Consider the following 21,280-nt stretch of genomic DNA (forward strand, 5'->3'; position numbering starts at 1 on the left):
AGATTTTGTACCAGGAAAGGGAAACATGCCATTTGCTTGTAGAGCCTGGTGAGCCACTGGTGCTGCCTGCCAACTTCCTGATTGCATAGTTCTCTGGGGGCAGATTGACTGTGTGAGCCAACTGGGCCAGGGCCATCCCGCCTAGCGCACAGAGCCCAGGACACAGCGGGAGAGCAAACCAGCAGGTGGGTGGATTCAGAGGCAGCCAGCCAGCCATGTGGCTGCCTGTTCCTCCCCACCCTGGGCTCCAGTTTGGTTTGAACAAGCTGCTGAAGTGGGAGTCCACTGAGTACAAAAGATTCCAGAGATTAGGCCTGGCCTTGGATTATCCTTAGCTTAAAACACACACACTTACACACTTGTACATATACACACATACATGCCATCTGTGGGCCACATATTAGACTGCTCTACTACAGTGTGGCTTTTATTCTCAAAGTGATTTAAGGGTTGGGTCTGGAAGGGAGGTTTGTAACTATTTACATACCAAACATACCTAAAGGATAAGGCATGCTCCTGTCAGCCTCAATGACTCGTGGGATAGTGATCCAAAACTGGTAAAGGAAGCATCACCCTGTCCATGGATCAAAATCTGGGGACTGTCTCCTTCCTCACCCTTTGTCCACCCAACCATGGAGATTCTATTTTTAGGGCTTGATTAAAATGTGGAGTGTTCAGCTGAGGACTGTTAGTTTATATTTCCCTATGAAGAATGTGACCATGTGGTTCAGAGAGTGGCAAACTTTTTCTTAAAGGACCGCATGGTGAATATTTTAGTCTTTTTGGGCCATAAAGTCTTTCCTGCATATAGTCAACTCTGCCATGTAGCTCGAAAGCAACCATGGACAATGCGTAAAGAATGCGATTATCTGTGTTCCGGTAAAACTTTATTGATTGAAACAGGTGGTCTAACTTTGTTTTTCTCCACTTAAATTGAGGAGGGTATAGCCCTCCTGGTTTGGGCAGCACCTCTTATTAGCACTTACTGTAATTGGAATTAATTGCATGTGTAATAATTTACGTAATGTCTGTCTGCCCCACAATACAATCAGCTATGAGGGTAGAAAACTCCGTGTGTCTTCTTAATTGCTCCATCACAAGCACCAAGCACAGTGTTTGGCATGTAGTGAACATTTGATAAATATTTAGGACATGAGTGGAGGATAAGGTTTGCACACTTTGCAGAAATGAAAGCAACTCTGAGCTTGTGCCACACAGCTTGACTTGACTGAGGCATTGAAAGAGGTCAAGAAAAGCTAGTAGAGCTATGCGGTGTGATGGTGGTTCATATGGGGCAGCTAGACAAGTGCCTCAAGCTAGCTCACTGAATCAAGGGAGTTTCAAACTTTTGTAAGATGAGTATATGTTTATTTTTGACATGCTGTATTATTTTATATTAGTTTCAGCAGAACAGAATAGGGGTCAGAGCAGTTATATAATTTATGAAGTGATCCCCCTGATAATTCTAATACACCCCTGACACCATATATAGTATTCCCTATGCTGTGCTTTACATCCCATGACTATTCTACAACTGCCAGTTTGTACTTCTTAATCCCTTCACCTTTTTCACCCAGTCCTCCAATGCCCTCCCATCTGGAATCCCTCAGTTTGTTCTCTCTCTCTCTCTCTCTCTCTCTCTCTCTCTCTCTCTCTCTCGTTTGTTTCTGTTTTGTTTCTTTATTTTGTTCTTTAGGTTCCACATATCAGTGAAATCATATGGTATTTGTCTTTCTCTGTGTGACTTATTTCACTTAGCCTAATACTAGATGGCATTCTTAAAATGTCTGGGTAACTGCAAGATTTCTTGCCTTTAATATCTTAGTGGATCCTAGGTAGCAGACTTTAACAATTACCAACTCTTCCTCATTACTGTGGAAATAACTTTGTTTACTGAGGTCCAGTCCTGTTGATCACTTTGGGATTGGCACTCTGTACCACTCTAGAGAGGATCTTTTTATATGAGTTATTTTTTTATTTAGATCATCATGTGTATAGTCCCATAAGGCTATGCGTATCAAATAAAAATGTAGTGTTCTCCACAAAATGCTTTAATTTGTTCTAAGCCAGTAGAAATGCATCCATTGCTGTCATTTTAGGAGGATAGCACATAAAAAATTTAGCATTTAATTCTTGTATTAATAACTACTAGTCAAATTATCTGTTCACTGTGGTATTTCTTTTTTAACCATAAAGTAGCTCCAGCACCAGTAAATTAAACATGCGTCGCTAGCTCAGCATCAATGAAACACTTTTGTAAACCCTTTTTCTCTTGCTAAATCCTATTTAACAGTCCAGTGTATCTCCCCAGGCAAAACAGTTAGTATTTGTTTAGGTAAATACACTTCTATATAGTGGGAACCAGTTTCCCTGGTAGACCTACTTGTCAGCTTTCAAATATGGCCTGAAATATCACACTTTTTAAAAATAGTAATCTTAAAATTAAGTCTAGTGGCATCTTAAGAAATATATCCCTTTGCTTCACCCCAGACGAACTGAAAGGCACTTATGTGCTCTTGGCTGGTCAATTCCCAGACACAGCTGGCTGAGGGGAGAAGTCTCGGCTGTTCTGCTCAGACCTCGAGCCAGATAATAAATAAGCTTGGGCCTGCGTTTTGATCTGCAGAGATGTTAAGTTGCCATGATCAATCACTGCTGAGTTTCCTTGGATAGGGGGCCGGGTATCCATTCTCTTTCTGGATGAGATATTAATTCAATTTAATTTGATATGTTAATGCTTGGTTTGAAAGTTTACCTAAGGAAAAATGTAGTCTTATGAGGTTTCCAGTTATGCCGATAGGATTCTTAGCCTTTTGCTGAACAATTTCACAGTGAGGCTGTGCAAAGTTATTTTCATGGGGACGCCCTTCCACAGTTCTCTCTGTGCAGCTTTCATTACACTACAGCCCTTTCTTCCTGCAGCAAAACATGCAGAATGTTTGGGTTAAATATGGAGTTTTTGGATCCTCCACCAGAAACACAGGAGATGCTGTCTCCGGGGAGGTGAGGCCATTTTGGAAGGAATGGTGCTCTAAGGCTTTGGAAGCAACATTTACAAGCAAAACATTGGCAGAGTTCGTTTTTATTTAATGACCTGCTTCCTACCAGTGAGCTTGGCATCCTGTGCAGTGATTTGCAATCAATTAATCATACAGAATGTTGTAACACCGCAAGAAGGGCATTGCCCTCTGAGACTCATAAATCCACCAGCAACGAAAAGAGGAATTGCATGCTCAAAGCCCTCTTCATGTGAAACCTAGAAGAAGAAGGTGGTTTTAACACTAAGGTATCTTCGGGAGCCTTGGTCCGTTCTTGTAGATTCTGAATTTTGAAGCTCCTGTTTCTCAAGGATGGTGTGGCCTTCTCAAGGGACCTCAGAATAGGAGTCTGTACATGTTTGCCTCATTCACATTAGACCCTGGTCATGTAGATGAGAGAATCCTGGATTCTTCTGGATTACTGAGAGAAGGCTATAGTTTTGGTTCCCCACTCCTCCAAATTCAGGGCAGTCATGCTCAATAGAGGTAGGCCGTGTTTTTGGATGTCTTTGTAGGAATGATTCAGGAAGGCAGCATGTTCCCCTCTGGGGAATACACTTACATTTGCTAGAGGCAGATGGCAGAAGAGGGGCTGGTGTGATATTAGCAGTCAAGGAGGTTTCGCATACTTGGCTTTGCCAAAAGCTTCTGGAATCTGTGTGTTTAGGATCTCAGGCTTGTATTCTTGTCATTTCAGATGTGCCCTTAAAGTTAACTGTTAAGCTATGCTGAATTTTTTTCTCTTATTTTAGCATAGTAAATATGGGGCTATTGCATATTCTTAAAATTATATAAGCTTAAGTATATGTATATTGTGTTGCCTTTACTCGCTTCCATATGGTTCTATTTGGAGGATGTTCTTATAACAAGGATATGGAAGCTTGATGTATATTCCATTTGATTACAATGGAACCTTCTTTTAAGAAACTAAAGGTTTTCAAAGCTAGTATTACTTCCAATGAATAGGTTAAACGTCTGACTCTTGATGAATTTATTCCTACCAAAGTTGTGCTATTTTTGATTACTTGTTCATTTAGCCAGATTTGCATGACATTATACACAAGTAGAACTCATCCTATATTTTTAGATGCTTGATGCTTCTGTTCAGCATGAGCTCTAAAATACATTCACCAAGTTTTGCATATGCAGACCACTTTTCATGGGCACATCGGTGGGTGGGAGAAAGCACAAGGAACAATTTTGGCCAAAATGTGGTGGTCTGTTGTCTGTGTGTAGTCATGAGATCGTATTTTGCATTCAGGCTCAAGTGTGAAGAAGTGCAGTTGCACACGATATCTCCCTGGGAACCATGCACTGGATCACACCCCCCCTTGGAAGGAGACCGCAGCAACACTACAAGGGGTCAGGTGTTTAGTTTTCTCTTAAGGTACTCAACTACCTACATAGATTTTAAAAAATTTAAAGTTATTTTATGCTGAACAAGCAGCCTGAGGTAAAGTATTGTGAAGGATCAAATACTAAATGCGTCTTTTATGAGCTCCCTCTGCTCTGAGAGGCCTTAACGAACATGGGGGATAGGGTGGGAGAGGCTGGATCTGAACTGTGTAAGCCTAGAAGCAAAGGAAGTACTGGGGAAAATCACATTCAAATTATCCTACTCAAAGAAGTTGTCATTGCTCCTGGTAAGAATATGGAAGATATTTGCAAATGCTGCTGCCAGTAAATTAAAATATTTCCTCTTCGTATTCATCAGATAAGAGACGTAGATATATTGATAGGCAGAGATATAGCAGATGTGTTTGTCAGATTCAATCTCTTGCCTACTGCAGTACTTAAGATATTCAGTTACTCACCCACACATACCTGGACACACCCACCTATCCACATAGAGACAGAAGTAAATGTTTATTTTTATAAATCAAAGTGGGCTTAAAGGCAAAATATTTATTTTTTGAAAAAAATGTATAGTATTTCTATAAATATATAGTTCTGCAAATTTATAGCACCATGGTAACGGTTATTGGTGATGATTTTCATTTTTTTAAAAAGATGATTATTTTCAGGGTGTTTTTTTTTTTTTTTAAGAGACCATTGGCTAACTTTGAGAACATGATTCAAGAAAATTCAGAAAATGTATTTCATGAAAGGCTTGATTAAATAACTGAATCAAGACTATCCCAGAAAATCCACTAGGGTTGAAACCTGGTTGGCAAATATTATTTTTGACCAAAATGACCAAGACTAGACATGTTTCTGTGAGGAAAGTAGGTGATGTGATATTTCCCTGTCATTCAAAGGTGAGAAGATAAAGAATCCACCTTCTCTCACCTCTTCAACCAAGTTTCATAAAAAATAGACTAAAAACATACTTTTCCAGTATAATGACCTTTACATGAATTGTCAGTACTTCACTTTTCAGTGAGGGATGTGAATGAGTGAATATGTGAATGGATGAACAAATGAATGCATGAAAGAATGCAGTTGATTAATAGAACAATGAAGATGGTTGACTGGCATAATGATTAATACAGAGGGCTTGGAGATTATGTCTAGGTTCATATTCCAGCTCTGCCATTTGCTACCTGTGAAATTTCAAACAAGGGTTTACACTTACTTAGTGTGTCTGTTTTCTTATCTACAAAATTGGATTTCTGGTAGTGCCTGCTCTGTAGGTGGTAGGAAAATTACATAATACAAAACATAAAATACTTAGAATTTTGGGAGTACTCAATAGACATAGTTGTTATCAATGTTACTTCCATACTTTGTATTAAGAAAAGGGGTAATTCAGTAGGCGGTGCACTGGGTCACTTGAGCCACTGGACTGCCAGATGGTTGCCGTGGTGAGCTGAAAGGCTCTGTCTCATTTGGATATTTTCCAAGAAGGCATGTCTCAAAAAATGTTCCATAACTCTGCTGGCGCTTACTAGGTTTTACATGATAAAAGGTTCTCATAGTCAGGTAATATTGAGAAATGCTGGTTTGGGGACTACACAACTTTTTTAGAACTTTTATTGAGCTCGTGTGTACTGTGAATCTCCAGAAGTGGCACTTCCCAATCCCATTTAGCCACAGCAGCTTCCTCTCCAGCTTAGCATCTTGCAGGGTGACTATTTCTTGAAATACACTGGGAAAAACATTGACATAAATAGATGTTGAAATAAATTCATTGCCTGTGGCACATCCTTCAAATACATTTGTTTTCTCCCTTGGGAACAGTTGAAATCTAAATGACATATCCCAACATAATTTACCACATGGGTTGTCTTTTGAAAACTAAATTCAACATGATGAGTTTAAGATAGAGCTCTGTTTGCCTGGCCAGTGTTGCTCAGTGGTTGAGTGTTGACCCATGAACCAAGAGGTTTGATTTCCAGCCAGGGCACATGCCCAGGTTGTGGGCTCGATCCCCAATGGGGAGTGTGCAGGAGGCAACAGGTTGATATTTCTATCTCATCAATGTTTCTATTTCTCTATCCCTCTCCTTTTCTCTCTCTCTAAAATCAATAAAAACATTTTAAAAAGATAGAAAAAAAAAGATAGAGCTTTGTTTGGCCCCCAGGTTAGCATTTGGGTCTATGGATAAGGGTTCATGGACAGTCTCCTTAGGGCTTGCCTGGGTCAGCTTTCTTGGTATTATCCAACGTGCCAAGTGCTAAAGTTTTTTGTCCCTAATGCAGCATAGGGAGTTATGTGTTTGGGCCTAGAGCAGTGGTCAGCAAACTGCGGCTCGCAAGCCACATGCGGCTCTTTGGCCCCCTGAGTGTGGCTCTTCCACAAAATACCAACTTCTGCCCATGGCCATGAAGTTTCAATTGCACTGTACGTGCACGCCCGCACATGGTATTTTGTGGAAGAGCCACACTCAAGGGACCAAAGAGCCATATATGGCTCGCGAGCCGCAGTTTGCTGACCAGGGGCCTAGAGGACTGATCTGGCCTCCAATCTCTCAGCCTTAGTCTCACACTATTCTGTCCAGTCTTATCCTGTGGTCCAGCCATCTGAAGTTCTCTCACTCATGCAAAAGGGCAGCCCCCCTACATATATTTCCTCTGTTGGGAATATCCTCTCCTCCATTCTTTATTCCAAAGCTGGTTAACTCTTACTCATCTTTCAAGACTTAGCTCCAGGTCACTTTGTTCCGGACTCTCTCCAGAGCCTCTCAGTCTGGGACAGGAGCTTCTCCTGTGTGATCCTGAAGTGCCGAAGACCCTTTATTACTTTCCACCATATTTTGTCACTTTTCCCCTTTAGACTCCAAGATGTTTTTTATAATTTGATTGAGATGAAATTTGCATACAGTGAAATGCTCAGCTATTAACTCTATTCAGTTTTTTGGAAAGAATATCAGGGCACAGAGTGTTTTCATCACTCCCGAAAGCCCCCTTACACCTCCCTCCAACCAGTCCCCATCCAGAAGCAAATACCATCTGCTTTCCATCACCACAGGTTAATTTTGCTTATTCTTGAGTGGCATGGAATCCGCACTATGTACTTTTTTGTGTCTAGTCCCCCTGCCCCCCCCCCCCAGCATATTATTTTTGCGACTCAACCATGCTATTGCATAAATCCATAGTTGGTTCCCTTTTACCGCTGCATAATCTTGCATTAGTAAGTTTACCATTTACTAATATATTCTTCTTTTGATGGACACCTGACTTATTCCTAGTTTTTTGCTATTGTAGATAAAGCTACTGTGATCATTTTGCACAAGGCTTTTTGTGTATTATGTTTTCATTTCTCTTAGATAAATACCTAGGAATAAAATAGCTCCTAGAATAGGTGCCTGTTTAACCTTTAAGAAACTGAAACAGTTCTTGAAGTGATTATACAGACTATACACATCCTGGGTGCTGGGACGAGATTGTGTTCAACTCGGTCCTCTGGTGTTCGGCCCAGTGCAGGGCACGCACTGGGCTCTCAATGCTTATTGAAGAATGAATGGATGAGAGGCTCGAACCAGTTTTTATTTTGACATGTTCTCAACTAACCAACAAAGAATGAATGCTTTATCATCAAAGGGATGAAAACGTGGCTAAATGTGGACTCATCTAGGCAGGCAAAAGTCAGGGGCAGTATGGCTCCCTGCTCCCGGGGCTGAATTTCTTGTTTCAGGGCAGCAATACGTGCAGACGAAGCCAAGTATGTAGACTTACAGGGGACCCAAGGAGGGCCCTGATCACCAGTAGCTGCCAAGCTTACCCCTAGAGTTAAAACTCCCAACACTGCCATTCAAGATCCTTCATAGCCTACCTTCCCAACACCCATCCCTTTATTCATCTTTGTAAACTCATAGCAGCCAAACTTGACAAATCTTTTTTTTTTTTTTCCCTACAGCATCAAACTCCACCTGGAATACCTCCACAGGAGGCATCTCCTCCTTAAATATCCTGGTCAGCCTTTAAGGCTCAGGCCAGATGCTGTCTCTCTGAAGTCTGTCCTGGTCACCACATCTGGAAACTCTCCCTCTGGAGGGCCTCTGACGTGGTGCCCAGCAGTGGGCAGTACTCATTAGCCAGTGAGCGGGATGTCCTGTTTTCATTGTAATGGCCTGGGTTTGCATCTTCCTCCTCTATGAGGGAATGGGCTTTTTCAGGGCAGCGTGCTTTGTGGCCCTCAGCAGTCTGGAAGGAACGGGGGCCGCTGGTCACTAAGGAAGTAGCTGAGACTACTCTTCGTGATCCTTTCTTTTGCTGGCTGACTCCACCGAGGCAGGGGTGGGGAACTTTTTTACTGCCAAGGGCCATTTGGATATTTAGAACATCATTCGCAGGCCATACCAAATTATTTTGGGTCAAACATTTAAGTAGCTCACTTCTAATGCCTCGGCAGGCACAGAGCCTTATCTGGCCTTCGAACTGAACGTTCCCCACCCCTGCACTAAAGAAAGGTTAAGTTATATGGTAATGCTATGGCTCCTTGAGAGGAAGAGGAGGATAGTGTGCCAACTGGGGATTTGTGTCTGCTGGTAGATAATTAAAGGGAAATTAGCAAGTTGCTTTAGGCTCAAGTGTTAGTCACAGGTCACATGTCAGAAAGCACAGATATTAACAAGTAGAGGAGCTTCATGTGACATTTGTATGCATAAGACAATTTAAAATTGGGAGAGATGGCTCTAAGGAGTAGAGCAGTTTAGTGTGTGATGCATATGTTCTTTTTTAATTGCTCTTTTGGTAAAGTCCCAATTTTGCCTCTGCTCTGCAAACTGCCTACTTCTTTAATTGTATTATTTATAAAAATACTTATTTTAAATGTAACTTTCAGAAATATACTCTGATAACAAACATTAATGTGAAAAGAAGGGTGTGAAAACCTGCATTGAAGAAAACATTTTCTATATATGTTGTACTTTAAAAATTACCATCATTTTTGAATGGCATAAACTCAAGGCTTTAGTTGGAAATGATATTTCAGGGTTTGGCATCTTGGCAAATGTTATTTCACAAATAAGAATTATAAGCCCTAACCAGATTGGCTCAGTGGATAGAGTGCTGGCCCTTGGACTAAAGGGTCTTGGATTTGATTCCGGTTAAGGGCATGTACCTAGGTTGCAGGCTGGATCCTAGGCCCTGGTCAAGGCATGTGCAGGAGGCAACCAATCTATGTGTCTCTCTCACATCGATGTTTTTTCTCTCTGTCTCTTCCCCTCCCTTCCACTCTCTCTCTAAAAAAAAAAAAAAAAAAGAAAAAATCAATGAAAAATAATGTTCTCGAGTGAGGATTAACAACAAAAAAAGAATTATGAAAATGTTTCACATTTTTTTAAAAAAGAATTTTATGTTGCTCTGGGAACAAAGTTCTTTGACATCTCATAGTTCTATAGTTGATCAAGAGAAAAATACCCTCATTTGTAGACCTTTCAAATATTGGATGCCTTCTTTTTTTGGTCGAGTAATAACATAATTATTAAAAAGTACGTAGAACTAATTAACTTGGGTGTGTTTGGTATAATTGCTTGCCTTCTTCTGATTTAGGAAAACACTGGATTTTGTGTGCTTAAGAATTTGAACAGCTGCTTTTCCCTCTACTGAACCAGTAAGAAGTAAATGCATCATTAAAATTCCTTGGTTGATTTCCTGCATTATTCAGCTGGCAGAGAAGTGAATTCATTTTTTCTTCTCTCCGAGAAATGAGAGGCATAACTCTGTCAGTGTGGGTAGGTCGGGTCCTGCGGGAGGCAGTTTCCAGGTGTCCACTCCACCGGCATGGCACTAGACGGTCCTGGTCTCCACATCCCGCAGAGGAATTCGGTGCCATGAAAACACTGCCCTGTCCTTGTAGCTGGAGACCTGCATGTCGTTTCATTTGGCGCACTTTTAAAAGCTTGTCCTTGCTTTTTAGCCAAGACTCCAGGATTTGAACATCTTAATTTGTTTTGATTTAAAAATTGAACTTGACATATTTTTTGTCTACCTGAATGTATTATGGACAATTTCAGACATGTTTAAAACTAAACAGAGAAGTCAAACAACCACTCACCTTCAAACATTTAGGTACTTTTGGCCAGTCATGTTTAATAAGCTAGACTCCTCCCCCCACCCCCCGCAAAACACACACCCCCTGTATTATTTTGTAGCAATACCTAAAAATCATGTGTAAATGCTTATCGATCCATAACATTTCAGTATATATTTCTAGAAGATAAGGCTCTATTTTTTAAGCTATTATCACACCAAGAAAAAATTAACAAATATTCCATAATAATAACACATAGGCAGTATTTAAATTTCCCTTTCTCTCTTCATATATATGTATGTATATATGCATATGTGTATATCTTGTTTTTTTTACTCAATGTCCATATTCATAAACGTAGCACCATTTTAAACTGTTGTATACTATCCCATTATATGAATAAATAATTGCATCTTCATTACCCTACAAATGAGCAATAAAGATGTTTTCTGTTTTTTCCTATTACAAACTATTCTCAGTAAACATCCTTTCATACACATGTCTTTGGGCACATGAATGAGAGTTTGTTTAGATTCTAATGCCTAGAAGTGGTAAGGATGTCTTTGGTTTTTGCCGGATATTACTGATTTCTCTCTGAGGTTGTGTAATATCACTTTTAGCAGCTGTATAGGAGAGTTCCAGTTTCCTCAGCTACTCCCCAGCACTTAGGACTGTTAGGCTTCTAAATTTTTGCCAATATCATGAGTATGAACTAGTAGCTCATTCGTGCAATTCATACTTCCCTAATTACTAGTGAGACTTGGTACCTTCTTTCCTACCTCTCCATAACTGATCAACAGTATTTACATACACTGAGCACATCGAATATCTATCAGCTTCATTTTCCTTCTTGGAAATTTCCCTTTCACGATCCTCTGTCCTCCTGTTCCATATGCCCTTGTTGCTCCCTTGGCCTGCTATGTGGCTGTTTGTACCCCCTCCCCCGGGCTTCCCTTCACATCTCTCCTGTGTTGGATCCTATGTCCTCAGTCCCACTCTCTCTGTGTAATGGCATATTTCTTTATTTGGTGGAGGATATCTCCAAATTCCCTAAGAAAAGGTGTAATGAAAGCAATTTTTTCCCCAAATTAGTTGAAATGTCTTTTGCATTTCATTTGTTTATTTTTCGCTACTTTTACCCTTGGTTTTTATAATATATCTGGGCTTAGAATTCTAGATGAAAATTATTTTCCTTCAGAATTTTGAAAGAGTTGATTCTTCACTTGCCATGGTTGCTGTTGAGAAGTCTGATGCCATTCTGATTGTTAACCCTTTGTTTGTAATTTGTCCTCACTTTTTGGAAGCCTTTAGAATTACAGTTTTATCCCTTTCTGGATGAATTTTGTAGTATGCCTTAGTGTGGTCTTTTGTTAAAATCATTTTTGCTGGTTATGCATTAGGCTTTTTCAAGACTCTAGACATATTTGTCTTGATTCTGGGAAATTTTTTTCTTAAAAAATTGCTTCTCTTCAGTTTTATCTTACTGGAACTGTTTCTGGTTATAAGTTTGGCCTCTTGGATCCTCTGATTGTTCTGTTATTGTTTTTCTTCTATTTCCATTTCTTTATGTTTTTGTTCTACTTTCTGGAAGATTTTCTTATCTCCTAATATTGCATTAATTTTTAAAAAATCAGCCAGAATATTTTTAATTTCCAAGAGATATTTCTTGCTCTCTTATAGTTCCTATTTTATGGACTCTTGTTTTGTGGCTAAAATATCTTTTAAATAACTCTTTAAATATATTAATTGTTTTTTTGGAAGTTTCCTTCAGCTTCTTGTGTTTTGGGGTTAGGTCTGTCTCTGTGCTGGTTCTAGGCTCTCTTCCATAGTTACCTACCACTGTGGATTGTTGTGAGGATTGAATTGAATGTTTGACTCAAGGGCAACTAATGTTAGTGTCTTAAAGAGAGAAGCCCTATAAAGCAAAACTGTCTTGATTTTCCATTTAATTCTCAGAAGACAGGGATTAGACTAAATAAAATTTTAAGGTACTTTCTAAACATGAGAATTTCAAATTGGCAATTCCAACGACTCTAATTAAATTAGGTAGAAATTTTGAATCAGGTATCCACTATTTCGTTCATCATTTTTGGCAATGCATATTAACACCTACTATTATAAACTGAAATTTACTTTGATATTATTGGACTAGACATACTACTTTTACTTCCTGTTTCTTTAATATTATATTTTCATTTTAAGTAAATTCAAAAAACTAAATAATAGGCATCCAAATTCTAAGAGAACCTTATTAATTTTCTGCCATTGTCAAATGCACCAGGGTACGAGATCTCTTCTGAATTATATTTCACATAGGAGAGATTAGATTATTTAGGCAAGAGCAAAGACCATACCTGAATTTGTATCATTTTTTATATATGTAGCTATAAACTCAAATGAACCGCATCTATTTTATGTATCTTTAAACATAGATATAAATCCTTACATGGCACTTGCCAATGCCTTGTCATATAGTTGCATTAAAATTGATCTAAGAACACTCAGCATCCAGAGGAGGCTTCAAATTTATTGCTACAGTTTTCTGTTTATGTCAGATATGTAGAAGCTATACTGTTTAATAACAGAGAACCCTTATAATTTTATAGTCCAACTATGGACTTTAAAAAATGTATCATGGAACATTTCACACATTGGGTTATCTTAAAGCAAATCTAGGGTGTTCTGTCATTTCATCCAAAAACTAGAGGCCCAGTGCATGAAATTCGTGCACGACGGGGGGGGGGGGGGGCGGGGGGCGGGGAAGGAAGGGGTCCCTCAGCCTGGCCTCCACCCTCTCCAATCGGGACCCCTGCCTGCCTGATCACCCCTAACCACCTCTGCCTGCTGGTCTGGTCCCCTAAATGCTCTCCCCTACTGGCATTATCCCCTTAACTCAGTGGTTCTCAACCTTCTGGCCCTTTAAATACAGTTCCTCATGTTGTGACCCAACCATAAAATTATTTTCGTTGCTACTTCATAACTGTAATATTGCTACTGTTATGAATCGTAATGTAAATATCTTATATGCAGGATGGTCTTAGACGACCCCTGTGAAAGGGTGGTTCGACCGCCAAAGGGGTCGCGACCCACAGGTTGAGAACCGCTGCCCTAACTGCTCTCCCCTGCTGGACTGATCCCCGTAACTGCTCTCCCCTGCCGGCCTCATCCTCTTAACTGCTTTCCCCTGCTGATCTGATCGCCCCTAACCGCCTCTACCACTGTCCTTGCCACTATGGCTTTGTCTGGAAGGATGTCTGGAAGATGTCTGGTCTAATTAGCATATTACCCTTTTATTAGAATAGACACTCTAGTATCTTTCTCTAAAAGACATGGACTCTTTTTCTTTTTCATCAGCACAATATCATTGTTACACCTAAAAAAATTAGTAATTTTACTTAAAATCATACTGTCAGTACTTGAATTTCTCTGATTGTCTCAATTTTTCCTTTGGTTTGTTTGAATTGGCTTCCAAATAATTTCATATATTGTATTTGGTTTGTTTATTTCTTAAGTCTCTTTTAAGGTCCTCCTGTCCTTTTTTAAAAAAAATCTTACAATTTGTTGAAAAGACTGGGTTGTTTATTTAAAAGACTTTATTTAGGTGAAAACTATTTTCTGAAAAATTTCTTATATTCTGGATTTTGTTGTATCCCTGTGGTGTCATTTAACATAACATATTCCTTTGCCCCTATATTCGCTGTCAACTGGTAGTTTGGACTATGTTTGATGTTTGACTAGATACATGGTTTATTTTTTGGCATGAAAAAATCTTCATAAATAGTGTTGTATATTTATTGTGTTATATATGTTGTCTATTTCCTATTTGCATTCATTAGGAGGCTTACCATGTCTGTTTCTCTTTTTGTGGTATTAAGGTTGTTCTGTGGGTTCAGATGTTCTTAGCTTGATCCATTCCATTATAAAGTTTTCCATCAGCTTTTCTCCTAATCATTTTAGCAGCCATCGCTGATTACTACCAGGATCCCCTATAGACATTATAAACAGAGTTAAGAGTTTCTGAATTTGGGGACCCTCGACTATTTTCAGTTTCTCACCCCTGATTTATTCTTGCATCTTGGTCATTGATTGTCTCTTTTTTAGTCTATAATAGGTTTATCATTCTCTAATGCAGTATTCCCCAAAGTGTGCTACATGAAACACAACACTGCAAAGTACATTATGAGAACATCCTGCTGAGTTTGGGGAATATCACATTCTGTTTTTTAAAATATATTTTTATTGATTTCAGAGAGGAAGGGAAAGAGAGATAGAAGCATCAACGATGAGAGAGATTCTTTGATTGGCTGCCTCTTGCATGCCCCATATTGGGGATCGAGCCCACAACCCAGGCATGTGCCCTGACCGGGAATCAAACCGTGACCTGGTTCATAGGTTGACACTCCACCACTGAGTCACGCCAGCCAGGCCCATGTTCTGTTTTTCCCTCAGATTTATAATACAGGTGAACCTGTTAAAATTCTGAGGACTCTGTCAATAACCTTGATTTATCCAGCATTTCATCAACTTACTGGACCACTCTATTCTTTTATTATTAATTAATCCCTATTAAGAATCCTGTTTAGAAAAACATACTTTTTTGAAATAAAAAGAAACAGTGTTTGAAATGTATCTCAAAGAAGAGGGGGAAGGTAGAAGCAATTGCCCCATCCTCCCATGGAGCTTGCTGATGTGAAGGTCCTGATTCCTTAGCCCTGGCACCCTCTGGGGAGAAAGAAGAGTCTGAGAATGAATCAGAGTTCAGACAGCAGAGAGAACTGGCACATCGTAACATGACTTGTGTTAATATAACCACTTCTTCACTGTACTGGTTGCTTCAGTTGCTGTGTTTCTTGTCAGCAATTACCTTTATAACCAACATAGGTTATTCAAAATATGTTAATTACTGATAAGGAACTAAAGCCCAATTCTAATAGTCACAAAAACAAAAAATTTGGTTGCTTTCTTACATTACAAACTTATACGTGCACACCACACACACGTGTGCACGCACACACATACACACACGCTCCCCAGAGCACACTTTGGTTATTTTATTTCAGGAGCAGTATTGGTACATGAGGAATAATAGAGGGAATCATAACACCCATGGAGAGCGTTGGTTTCAGATAGCAGTTCCAGAGTGGTTTTCATGCCAGAGGCTCACATCCTGTCTGTGGTTCGCTACGGAAAATGGAGTTGAGCAAAATGAGGGACAGAGACCAATTTTCCTTTGCTCTAAAGACACCTCACGCTTTGTACAATAAGTGTTTTCCATTAGAAGGAAAATGCTGCGCATTAGTGCTCCTGAGAAAAAATAGTGATTGCCAGTAATGCCATCAGGAAACGATTTTTAAAATGTTTCACAGTATAAGCACGAATCAATCATTAAGTAGGGGAAACAACTTACTTTGCAGACTTGGAACATTAATGACAGCATTTTTTGAAGGTAGAGTTATTTTAGGAGAGTGTGAATTTTGATTTTAGGAACATGCACAAGGGATAGAGTATGAAGTGCAAGTCAGAATGCTTCATTAAAATAAACAAGAACAGAGCCCAGACCCAGAATACACGAACCTCTGTCCTGTGAGTTTCGTTGGGGAGAGTGGAACAGGATGAGACATGGCTAAACGAGGCATCACCACTAATCTCAAGAGTAGACTCGGCATCCTTTCTGTCGTGCTGGGCTGCTGGTGCCTGGTCAGGTGCTACACTGTGGAGCTACACTCAGACCTTGGGAGTTGATTTTTGTAATGAAAAGTATCTGGTGCTTTCAATAAGCTTCTGTTTAAAAATTATGATTTAAGATGCTTTTCAGGAAATGCGGACAATGGCAAAGACTACATTAATTAAATATTTTTAAATGATAAACAGCCCTTTCTGACTTGTCACAGACCTGTTCTTTATGACAAGTTACCCTTATGTTGGCTGATCATAGAGGGAAAGGCCAGGTACAGGTCTCCACTGTGGGCGTTATCGTCCACTTACTAGGTGGCTTCCCAAATCCTGCCCTGGGGACTGTACGAGGGCTCAGCTCAACTATGTGATGTTGGGAAGATTGAAGCTAGAGGATGGGACACATGTCTGGAAATTACCCTAAGGACATTATTTTAAAATGCAACTTAGGGTAATAAATGTGCATTCCTTGAGCATAAAGCAGTTGAAAACTGCATGCATTTGTTGCACCTCTAGAAGATTATTTGGTGAGTCACCAGGCCAGGAAACAGATGTAAAAATTCTGACGTAAGACGCTTAAGAGGCCTGAATGATGATCCCTGTTCTTTATGAACTGAAGCCCAGAGGAAGGGAAATGACTAGCCCAAGGTTACATTTTGCCTTGTGGTTTAAAAGATTTCATTCCGTTCTCAGCTTAGAAGGCACTTTGTTCATTTTTAATATGGCACATGGGTGCATTTTACACCTTGAGTTTATAGTCTGGTCTTGAAAATAACCAATGATTCAGTTGGCGCAAAAGAAGGATGACGGTGAGCCAATGAAGGGAAGGCCAATATTACTTCCGACTGGTGTCAGCTTTTCAGGAGCTGAGTGCCATGGCTGTATGTCGTCTCAGACTCCAGATTCACTCCCCTGATGTTCCAATAGCTGGTGAGCAAAGTGTGAAAATGATAAACGCAAATGTCAACCAGCAGGTTGCAACTAAGGGCTAAAGACAGGGAGGTTGAGGGAACTGTCGCTGGGTGTCAGTGCAGAAAGTTTCCGAAAACTCCATAATGGGTCTAAGGAAATTTCCCATGAAGGATGAAGTTTTAGGATCAGAATAAAAGTTCAGTGTTAACTAGAAAAAACCCTGCACCAAGATTCTACTGCTCCACTTGGTTTAACGGGGCATTTGGACTTTTATGTCTTTCATCTTATGTGCTCTTATTTTAAGGACAACAATGCTCACCCTGTTTAATTTCCAGAGGGATGGGAAGGTAGTTCTTTTATGTCAACTAAGGGAGAAAGTTGTGTTGAGACACTAGATTGAAAAGTTCTTTGTAGTTTAAAGTTTGTTTTATTATAGTAGCGTTTGGCTTTTTATCGCCCAAATTATGACTGTATTACTATTTCTTTACTTATTTAAAAAATGAGATATTCTATTTTTATGTCCAGCAATGTGCTGGCATTTTGGTCACGAATCAAATAGGATGATTAACTTTACTCCCCAAGAATTCTGCTTTCTGAATCAGTGAGGTTTTATTTAACGAATGTTTTTTGAGTTGGAAGTTCTATATGATGATTACACTCTCTAAGGTAAAATGTGTGGAAAAAGGTGACTGACCTTGAGAAATATACAACTGCTATGTTGGAGTTCTCTCAGGGTTGAAGTGGAGTAATAAAACCAGAAATCACAGAACGGTTTTCAATTTCAAAGACAGGCTGTCTGACCTTGCCTAAATAGTCTAGGTAGAAACCAAGAAGGAACACGGAGAAGGAAATTGAGTTCCCCTACAGGTGACACACACCACAACCACCTCCATTAATACATCTGGGATTACAACGTGTGCCATTCACTTTAGGGTCCAGCAACCTCTTGCCTAGAAATGTATTTCTATTCTTACTTGAAAAAATTCTGATCAAACTTCTATACCCCCTTACACCCATATGCGCACGTTAATTCTCCACCCTTCCCCCAATCATTCTTGTTTTTCTGTCTCCCTGAACTAGGGATATGGCACATAAAAGAATTCTTTCTGATATATATTTGGCTCTTTTTGAACAAGTTTTCTCTTGAAACCATTAAGGGGACTTACCAGATACCTAGACTCACCAGTATTTTAGATTCCTTGCTAAAGTGTTCACACTCAGAGGAAGGAAACTACATGGATTACTGGCTTCTATCATGCCTGGCATTGTCCCATTTGTCAGTAATCACCTCCTCACCGCCGCATTCAATGGGTGATTGTTCGTTCTCCATGTCCTATTCTTGTGCCCTGGCTGCCCGTCTGCTGGCTAGGAGGTCGCACTGCAGTGTCTCAGGTGAGCTGGATGGAAGTGTTGAGGTTTGTGTGGGTTTCTCTTTTTTTAGATTGTGTAATATTAAACATCAGGAGTTCAACTGGGAATATTTGTTTAGAGGGGGAATGGCCTTCTTCATTCAACGGCTGGGAAAAACAGTTGAAATCATGAAAGTGTGTTGTGACCACACAGACATACTTTGTCTCCTATTGCGGTGAGATAGGACATAGAACATCCTAGGCTGATTTATATTGCTCTGACAATGAGGGGGCGGGGGGAGGGCATTTGTGTTTACCTGGTTAAATGAGGAGGTAAGACCAGGGACCGTCCCAGAGGAGGCACTCTAGACGCGGTGGAAGTCAGAGGCATCCTCAGTGGGCGTGTTTTCAGTAGTTAGTGAGTTCCAGTGTTCGAGGCCCAGGATCTGGATTTGAGTTCAGAAAATCAAGTCACTCCCATGGAAATGGATTGCTTTTTCTTTGTGCCCCAGTGGCATCTAGAGTCATGGATGACCTAAACCTTTGAGCGGAGTGTGGAGTGCAGACTCTCCTCCCCACCTCCTCTTCCCCCCCTCTCCCAGGAGCCTGTAAGGACATTTGCTCTTCATTCCTGCCAGGCCTTGCTTCCGCATTCTCTAACCACCAAAGATCCTTGTCAAGAGGGCAAAAGTCACAAGCATTTTTGTCGTCAGAATGCCAGCGGTTATGTGTATCCATCTAAATAATAGAGGCTTTGAATAAATGTGGCAAGGATTATAATGGCTTCTTGTTAATGACTGGGAAAAAGGCAGGAGGGCCCCCGGGCTACACATCTTCCCCACCTGTGTTTCCACGCACCCTCTGCTGTCTGCTCCAACTGGAGCTGGTTACTTGTCATTTTGCCACATGGCTGAGCCCCAGGGAGGATGGTCAGTGGAACAAGTGCAAAGAAAATGGTTTGCAGCAAGAGTCTTTCTTTTCTTCTAATCAAAATCCCCCTTTGCCTCCCCTTTAAAACCCCGTATTAGAGGGCTTTACCAGAAAAAAAGGAGGATAGACTATGCCCTGCTGTTGCTAGGTAACAGGAAAAAACCATAGTGATATTGGAACGATTTTCCCTAGGATCCTGGCTACTCTTGCTAAGTGATTTGTGTGGTGTTAACAGATTTGCATAATGGCGAGGCTAAAGGGTTTTCATCCTTCAACTCCTTTCTCCCCATCCCTTACCCACATCAACAAAATCCCAGATACATTATTTGTCTTGAGGTCAATTCTTGATTTTGAGATACTTGAGGGAAGGTGCTATGCAGATAAAAATACTATAGTTAATTGCATGTAGCTAGAGTATGCACTGTATTTCTAAGATCTTGAACTCATTTTTAAAAATAAATGGGGCCCTAACCGGTTTGGCTCAGTGGATAGAGCATCGGCCTGCGGACTCAAGGGTCCCAGGTTCGATTCCGGTCAAGGGCATGTACCTTGGTTGCAGGCAAATCCCCAGTAGGGGGTACGCAGGAGGCAGCTGATCGATGTTTCTCTCTCATTGATGTTTCTAACTCTCTATCCCTCTCCCTTCCTCTCTGTAAAAAATCAATAAAATATATTTTAAAAAAATAAAAATAAAAATAAATGGGTACCAACATGACTGGTGTGGCTCAGTTGGTTGAGTATCGTCCCGTGCACCAAAAGGTCACGAGTTTGATTCCCAGTCAGGGCACATGCCCAGGTTGGGGGTTCTGTCTCTGGTTGGGGTTGGTACAGTAGGCAACTTCTCTCTCTCTCTCTCTCTCTCTCTCTCTCTCTCTCTCTCTCTCTCCCTCTCTTTTTCTCTCTCTCCCCCCTTCCTCTCGCTCTAAAATAAAAACATATTTTAAAAAATAACTAAATAAATAATAAATAGGTATTACCCTTTCTCAGCAATAGCAGTGTTTTCACAGCCCACAAATAGTGACAAGTCTGTTTATTTGACATGTCCCTAGGAGTATTTTATGAAGGTTATGTTTAGCCACAGGAGACATTTGTACACACAACCAAGTATATCTTAATCACACTAATTAGATCATTAGATGCCTGTTTTGTTTCTTTCTCACTGGATTCTACCATTCTCCTTGTGGCTGGCTGAGTCATAGTTCATCTGCCTTGTGGGTCTCATGCTGACTCCCCTGTGACCTGTGCTGTCTGTTTGTTGCAGATTTGGACATCTCTGAGGCTGAGTTCCCAACCCCCCCTGACTCAAACCCACCTGGCCCTGAGCTGCAGACATTTATAGCAGAAGCAAAGCTAAATCTACAGACACTGACCAGGCAAGATGGGGAAACTGGAGATGGAGCCGAAGAAAATATTGTTTACCTCTAATTGTGTTGTCATTATTTTTCCCAACAAAACAGAACACTGGCATTTTGGGGAGAATTTTTATTTTACTTTCCTGATATGTGTGTGACTGTGTCCAAATTGCTTTAAGAGTAATAGTTAATATTTCATGCAAGTTCCTTTTGGGGGGCATGAGTCTAATAATTAAATTATTGAAAGCAGCTCTGTGTGTGTAATGGTTAACTTACCATACCTAATTTCAGATTTCTGGAGGAGAAATTAACTTGAATAAGCAGAAATATCTTCAAAGTTCTGACTCTGGACTGAAATTGCACATTGCATTTTCTACTGAATCATCTGGTTTTTGAAATGCCTTTTAAGACCCAGATGAAGCAATTTGAACAGAAAGAATGATATTCATGATGGGCGAACTTTCACAATCACAGCAGTTGATTACAGTAAGTGGCCTCCCTGCCCCAGAGACAGAGGAGGCAGTGGGAAAGGCCTTTTCTTGCTTAGTTTTTCCATGCTAACTGCTCTTTGGGACATCAAAGGGTTGCTCCTGGTGGTGACCTGTCACAG

The 21,280-nt window shown here is 40.3% G+C and overlaps 1 protein-coding gene across 4 annotated transcripts in view; it reads left to right on the forward strand.

Moving 5' to 3' along the window:
- The window catches only part of ARHGEF28 (Rho guanine nucleotide exchange factor 28), a 263,498-nt gene extending 242,755 nt beyond the window's left edge, over positions 1-20,743 (forward strand). For all 4 annotated transcript variants that reach the window (XM_036310652.1, XM_036310651.1, XM_036310653.1 and 1 more), the window contains one exon: positions 20,580-20,743. In XM_036310652.1, the coding sequence (XP_036166545.1) occupies positions 20,580-20,743 (164 nt within the window). The remainder of the gene's footprint in view (positions 1-20,579) is intronic.
- Positions 20,744-21,280: the final 537 nt, after the last annotated feature.

Source organism: Myotis myotis, unplaced genomic scaffold, assembly GCF_014108235.1.
Source record: "Myotis myotis isolate mMyoMyo1 unplaced genomic scaffold, mMyoMyo1.p scaffold_m19_p_5, whole genome shotgun sequence".
Lineage (NCBI taxonomy): Eukaryota > Metazoa > Chordata > Mammalia > Chiroptera > Vespertilionidae > Myotis > Myotis myotis.